A 6,679-nucleotide genomic window follows, 5' to 3' on the forward strand; every position below is an offset into this window, starting at 1 on the left:
TACTATACAGCCAGCCATCCTCGCCAAGAAGCAAGAATGATGGCGGAGCGCCCCTACTGGACACTGAAAAGAACAGATACTACACTTATCTTAGCCAACCTCTGCTAGCAGGGATACTATACAGCCAGCCATCCTCGCCAAGAAGCAAGAATGATGGCGGAGCGCCCCTACTGGACACTGAAAAGAACAGATACTACACTTATCTTAGCCAACCTCTGCTAGCAGGGATACTATACAGCCAGCCATCCTCGCCAAGAAGCAAGAATGATGGCGGAGCGCCCCTACTGGACACTGAAAAGAACAGATACTACACTTATCTTAGCCAACCTCTGCGCTAGACGATGCTGGATGTCCTCCAGCCAGGAAATGAGGTGGGATCTATCTGACTTGCTGCAGCTTCTAATGCACATTGTGAGAAGCTCACAGTGTGTAGTGACATCAGAGGAAGCCATTTCAGTCCAGGAGAGGAGCTGGTACACCTGTAGAAGACTGAAAGAAAGGCTGGAGGTCAGATTTAAATAAAAAAAAAAAATGTTAGGAGTTGGGTTTCAGGGCACACAAAAAAGGTTTACAGTCCGCACTTATTTTCAAATGAGTCAGAGATATAATTAAGATACGATTATCGTATCAGCTTGGATGGCATTCTGTTTTTGTTGATATTGGCTTTCAGGGTCATACGTTGGGAGGGGAATGAAGATTACCCTATATTAAAACTGTGAAAATAAAGCGGAACTTTGTGCCAATCACAAAAAAGAAAAAAAAAAAGTCACCGCATGAAAAGATTCGACGTTATAATAATAATAAAAGAAAAAGAAAAAAACAGAACAACAAATGGCGGCAGTAGCTGTGCCGATCAGCAAATGAATAATTGATCATAAAAAAGCGCAGCACTTTGCCATGAAAGGCTGAAACTTTATTATACATTTTCTAGCGGTTCAATATGCATTAGTCTACATTTTTATTTAAAGGTCATTATTTAAAAATAGAAATCAGCGAGTTGCTGTTATAGATTTAAAAGAAAAATGGCTTGGTACAAATAATTCTGATTTTACATCTATAAAAGGATGAAATTTAGGTGGAGTTTTGCAAACGCAGCAAATCCGCATAAAAGAACACATTTCAGGGCTGTGATGGAGATATAAAACACGTTCACAGCATTGCACGATGAATTAGATATTTCTACTAATGTGTAATGGGCAACAATCCTCGGAACGTAAAACGCAGCTTCCTTCAGTTCAAAGTCAAAACTACTGAACCAGAACAAACAGCGAAATACATACATACATGAGAGATGTTTTATCCACTTGCAGACCCGGCCTTTTCTGACAATTTTTGTTTACAAATCTGTATGTTTTGCTAGAAAATTACTTAGAACCCCTAAACATGATATATATATTTTTTAGCAGAGGCCCTAGAGAATAAAAAGGTGGGTTTTGCAATTTTTTTATGTCACACGGTACTTTCACAATGGATTTTCTAACGCAGTTTGTTTTGGGGGGGGGGAACCCGCTCATGAATTTTAATGCACACAAAAAATATAACACCCATTTTTTTTGGAAAGATATAAAATATGGTGTTAGGCCATGTAAATAGATTGAATGTTACGCTTTAAAATTGTGCACGCTTGTGGAATGGCGCCAAACTATGGGATTTAAAAATCTCTATAGGAGAGGCATTTTAAGCCTTTCCAGGTTACCAGTTTAGATGTATAAAAGGGGTCTGATGCTAGAATTATTGCGCTCACCCAGACACCTCACGCATGGTGAGATCGCTGTTTACGCATGTGTGTGGGACCGACACGTGCGTTCGCCTTTGCACACAAGCTTTAAAAACATCACTTATGACAACAATCCGCAGTGACAGGTACTCTTTATGGAGAGATCTAGGGTCTAATAGACCCTAGACTTCTCTGCTCTAAAAGCATCTAATCACACCAAGATCGGTATGATCAAATGCTTTCAAGATTTAAAAATGGTGCGGTTTACATCCGTGGAATCCGGAGTGGCAATTATACTAGTCTCTTCCAGTTTCCTGTATCAATAGAGGTCAATGGAGACCTTCCGGTCCTCCATGGGCTCTTCGGTAAGCCGGCAGAAGCATCGGCTTCAGTTCCGGGATCTCCGGTGGGACAGAGGCACTGGCGGGCAGCGGGGCGGGACTAGGGGAGGCGAACAAACCTACCGCCTGTAAAAGCAATCCAGTAGTTAATTATCCGCTCGGATAGCTTTTAGAAAAAAGCTGGCTGCAAAAATCGCTGCAGGCATCATCCCAGTATATTACTTGAAACCCGAATGTGTATGTACGTTAGCGTGTCTTCAAGTGGTAGAAGTTGTAATTCTGTCTGTCCAGTTCTGCTCTGCCATACGGCACAGCCCTGCACAGCAGAAGACCTGATTTTCTCGCTGCAGTTAAGTAACACTTAGAGGTCTTGTCCCTCCCCCAACCTGTGATTGGACAGTGAAATGGGAAGCAGCAGACTGATTGGCTCATCTCTATGTCATTTTGCTTTCCTCCTATCAGCATGGTCCTTGTTTGCACATGAGTTCTGCAGTGTAACTGGTTGGCTCCCTGTACTGTATCTTCCCCTTTAAGTCTAAGTTCTGCCGGACAAGGACTGCAAGAAGCTACACGGAAACCAACGTTGTATTAATACACACAAAGCTGCATTCATTTGTGTCTTTTATACCCATCTGATGGGCAGACTATTGTCTGGACCTGGACCAGGTGACAGTCCTGTCCAGACCGCCGTGGCAACACTATCCAGCCGTCTATACGGTTTCTCCTCCCCCCTGCCACGGCTGTTGCTGCACTACCCCTGCTGTCATCTTTACAGCAGGGCAGGAGGTGCAACAGGTCTGGACTGAGGGCAGGAGCTGCCCAACTTTTCAAGTTAACAAGGGGTGCCTGGCTGCTATGATGTGGGGCACTCCTAGCCCCACAGGTAGAGCCTGATGTAAAGGGGTTGGCGTTATGAAGTAAAGAGAGAGCTGTAAAGGGGGTTAAGTTATGGGGAGCACTGTGATGTAAAGGGGGGTGGTAATGTAAAGGAATGGAAAGCAAAGAAAAAGAGGGGAATACAATGTGAAGGGGGAGTCTGTGATGTAAAGGAGGCATTGTTAAGTAAATGAGGATCTGTGATTTAAAGGGAAGGCTGTAATGTAAAAGGAAGGCACTGTAGAGGGGGTGCTGTGAAGTAAATGGGGGTCTGTGATATAAAGGGAGGGCTGTAATGTTAAAGAGGGGGGGGTCTATGCTGTAATGAAAACGGGGGGGGGGGGGTATGATGAAAGGTGGGAGCACTGGGGTTGCTGTAAAGGAATGGAATGCAAAGAAAAAGAGGGGAATACAATGTGAAGGGGGAGTCTGTGATGTAACGGAGGCATTGTTAAGTAAATGAGTATCTGTGACATAAAGGGAAGGCTGTACCGTAAAGGGAAGGCACTGTGATGTAAAAGGGGGCTGTGAAGTAAATGGGGGTCTGTGATATAAAGGGAGGGCTGTAATGTGAAGGGGGGGGGAAATGTGCTGTAACGAAAAGGAGGGAATGATTGAAAAGAGGGAGAACTGGGGGCACTGTAAAGGAGGGGACTGCAGTGAAAAAAAGGGGAATGCAATGTAAGGGGGGAGGCTGTAATGTAAAGGGGGTACTGTGAAGTAAAGGGGGGACTGAGATGTAAATGAGGCTGTTGTAGTGTAAAGGAGGAAACTGTAATGTAAAGGGAGGGCTGTAATGTAAAGGGAGGTCACTGTGAAGGAAGGGGTGGGGGATGATGTAAATGGGGGCACTGTGAAGTAAAGGGTTATACAAGGATGTAAAGGGGTAGGGTGTGAAGTAAATGGGAGAGCTGTGAGGTGACCTGGGTGCTGTGAAGTAAATGGGGGGACTGTGAAATAAAGGGAAATACAAGGATGTAAAGGGGTAGGGTGTGATGTAAATGGGAGAGCTGTGAGATAACCTGGGTGCTGTGAAGTAAATGGGGGGACTGAGAAATAAAGGGGGAGAGGGGAGGTGCTGTGATGTAAATGGGGGAAACTGTGGCGTGAAGGGGGGGACTGAGGACAATGATGTAAAGGGGGGACTGAGGACAATGATGTAAAGGGGGGACTGAGGACAATGATGTAAAGGGGGGACTGAGGACAATGATGTAAAGGGGGGACTGAGGACAATGATGTAAAGGGGGGACTGAGGACAATGATGTAAAGGGGGACTGAGGACAATGATGTAAAGGGGGGACTGAGGACAATGATGTAAAGGGGGGACTGAGGACAATGATGTAAAGGGGGGACTGAGGACAATGATGTAAAGGGGGGACTGTGTCCCTGTTGCAGATTTTCCCTCTCTGGTGACAGTTTTCATCTCTCTCTCTCCGTCATTTCTTAACACTCCCTTCACCTTAGCAGTATAATGATTTAGTGGTCACTACATATGGACATTTGGCAATAAATAGGCACATGGCTCAACCACGCATTGACTTTTGATATATTTCAGGAACTCAACTAGTGAGATCTCCATGCTGTAAATCTTGGCCCTGCCCATACAGTCATGGGAGTCTCACTTTTCTTGTTACAGCAAGGTCTACAAAGACATTTACCCTTTATAGAGACTTTTAGGACAGATGTAGACGGTTCCTGTACTGTAGAAAATTCATCTACAGACTCCTCCACTTCCTGCTTGATTTTCTTAGCAGAGATGGGTTCAGCGGACAGGCTGGAGTCGAAGGATTCCTCGACTGAGGTGTCTAACATTCTCCTGGACGTCTCTGCTCTCTTCACTAGGAACTTTTCCATCAATTTCCCCTCCTTCTTCCTGGCGCATCCCTGAGATCTGACAGCAGTGAACTTGTCTTTCAAAGGATTCTGCGAAGATGACGAAGGGGAATCCGTGTGCCGGGACAGATGCTTCCTGAAAGCAGTAACAGATTTGTTTACATCTTCTATAAACGAACACATGTAATCTTAATCGTAAACATACATATGTATATCTTCTATTCTGAAGTGGTAATCGTGCAATTCAAGAAAACATTTGGCCCCAATAAATGATTTTCCCTCACCTCTTGCAGCTTTAAAATTTTGGATTTCCCCTCTTTCATTCTTGATGACAATGGAAATACCAATGACCAATAGAGAGGGAGAATCACCCCAGCGGGGACACAGACAGCAATAAAATACTGAAAGAGGTTTTTAAGTCTTCTTGCTCTAACCAAAACTAAAAAAGGTGGAAGAGAAAACAGAAGAGGAGAAAGAGGCGAAAGAGAGAGAGAAGGGTGAGGAAGAGAGAAAGAAAAAAGAAAACGAGAAAAATTAGAAAAAGAGTAGGAGAGAGGGGGGAGGGGGAGAGAGGGGGAGAGGGAGGAGGGGGAGAGAGGGGGAGGGAGCGAGAGAGAGGGAGCGAGGAGAGGGGGGGGGGCGAGGGAGAGGGGGGAGCGAGAGAGGGGGGAGGGGAGAGCGAGAGAGGGGGGAGCGAGAGAGGGGGGAGGGGGGAGCGAGAGAGGGGGGAGGGGGGAGGGGAGAGCGAGAGAGGGGAGAGCGAGAGAGGGGAGAGCGGGGGGGGAGAGCGGGGGGGGGAGAGCGGGGGGGGAGAGCGGGGGGGAGAGCGGGGGGGAGAGCGAGAGGGGGGAGAGCGAGAGGGGGAGAGCGAGAGGGGAAGGGAGAGGGGGAGAGCGAGAGAGGGGAGAGCGAGAGAGGGGGAGAGCGAGAGAGGGGAGAGCGAGAGAGGGGGAGAGCGAGAGAGGGAAAGGGAGAGGGGAGAGAGGGAAAGGGAGAGGGGAGAGAGGGAAAGGGAGAGGGGAGAGAGGGAAAGGGAGAGGGGGAGAGAGGGAAAGGGAGGGAAAGGGAGAGAGAGGGGAAGGGAGAGGGAAGCAGAGAGAGAGAGGGGGGCAAGAGAGAGGGGGGGCGAGAGAGAGGGGGGGCAGAGAGAGAGGGGGGGCGAGAGAGAGAGGGGGCGAGAGAGAGAGAGGGGGCGAGAGAGAGGGGGCAGAGAGAGGGGGGGGCGAGAGAGAGGGGGGGCGAGAGAGAGAGGGGGGGCGAGAGAGAGGGGGCGAGAGAGAGGGGGGCGAGAGAGAGGGGGGGCGAGAGAGAGGGGGGGCGAGAGAGAGGGGGGGCGAGAGAGAGGGGGGCGAGAGAGAGGGGGGGGAAGAGAGAGGGGGGCGAGAGAGAGGAGAGGGGGCGAGAGAGAGAGGAGAGGGGGCGAGAGAGAGAGGAGAGGCGGCGAGAGAGAGAGAGGCGCGAGAAGAGAGAGAGGGAGGAGGAGAGAGAGAGGAGGGAGCGAGAGAGGAGAGGGAGCGAGAGAGGAGAGGGAGCGAGAGAGGAGAGAGGGAGCGAGAGAGAGAGGAGAGGGAGCGAGAGAGAGAGGAGAGGGAGCGAGAGAGAGAGGAGAGGGAGCGAGAGAGGAGAGAGGGGGGAGAGGGAGCAAGAGAGAGGAGAGAAGAGAGAGAAGGAAAGAGGAGGAGGAGAGGAAAGAGAAAGGAGAGGGAGAGAGACATTAAGGAGAGAAACAGAATAGAAGTAATATAGAGATGAGTCAGAGTAGGACAAACAGTTTCAGGTCCCGCAGACTGCAGCCTACAGACACAGAACAATCCTTCCACCATCACCAGTCACAATAAACCTGTTTTATTCCAGAAGTGACGATTTGATACCTTCATCCCCTAAACAGTATATCGATGCACAGAAATAAGAA

The 6,679-nt window shown here is 48.3% G+C and overlaps 1 protein-coding gene across 1 annotated transcript in view; it reads right to left on the reverse strand.

The window, feature by feature from the left end:
* The window catches only part of RAD18 (RAD18 E3 ubiquitin protein ligase), a gene marked incomplete at its 3' end in the record, with an annotated part of 168,761 nt that extends 163,811 nt beyond the window's left edge, over positions 1-4,950 (reverse strand). The window contains exon 1 of the mRNA XM_089666961.1: positions 4,593-4,950. Coding sequence (XP_089523087.1) covers positions 4,593-4,950 — 358 coding nt within the window. The remainder of the gene's footprint in view (positions 1-4,592) is intronic.
* Positions 4,951-6,679: the final 1,729 nt, after the last annotated feature.

Source organism: Staurois parvus, unplaced genomic scaffold (genome assembly GCF_062004578.1).
Source record: "Staurois parvus isolate SC_StPar_1 unplaced genomic scaffold, SC_StPar_1.0 ptg002940l, whole genome shotgun sequence".
Lineage (NCBI taxonomy): Eukaryota > Metazoa > Chordata > Amphibia > Anura > Ranidae > Staurois > Staurois parvus.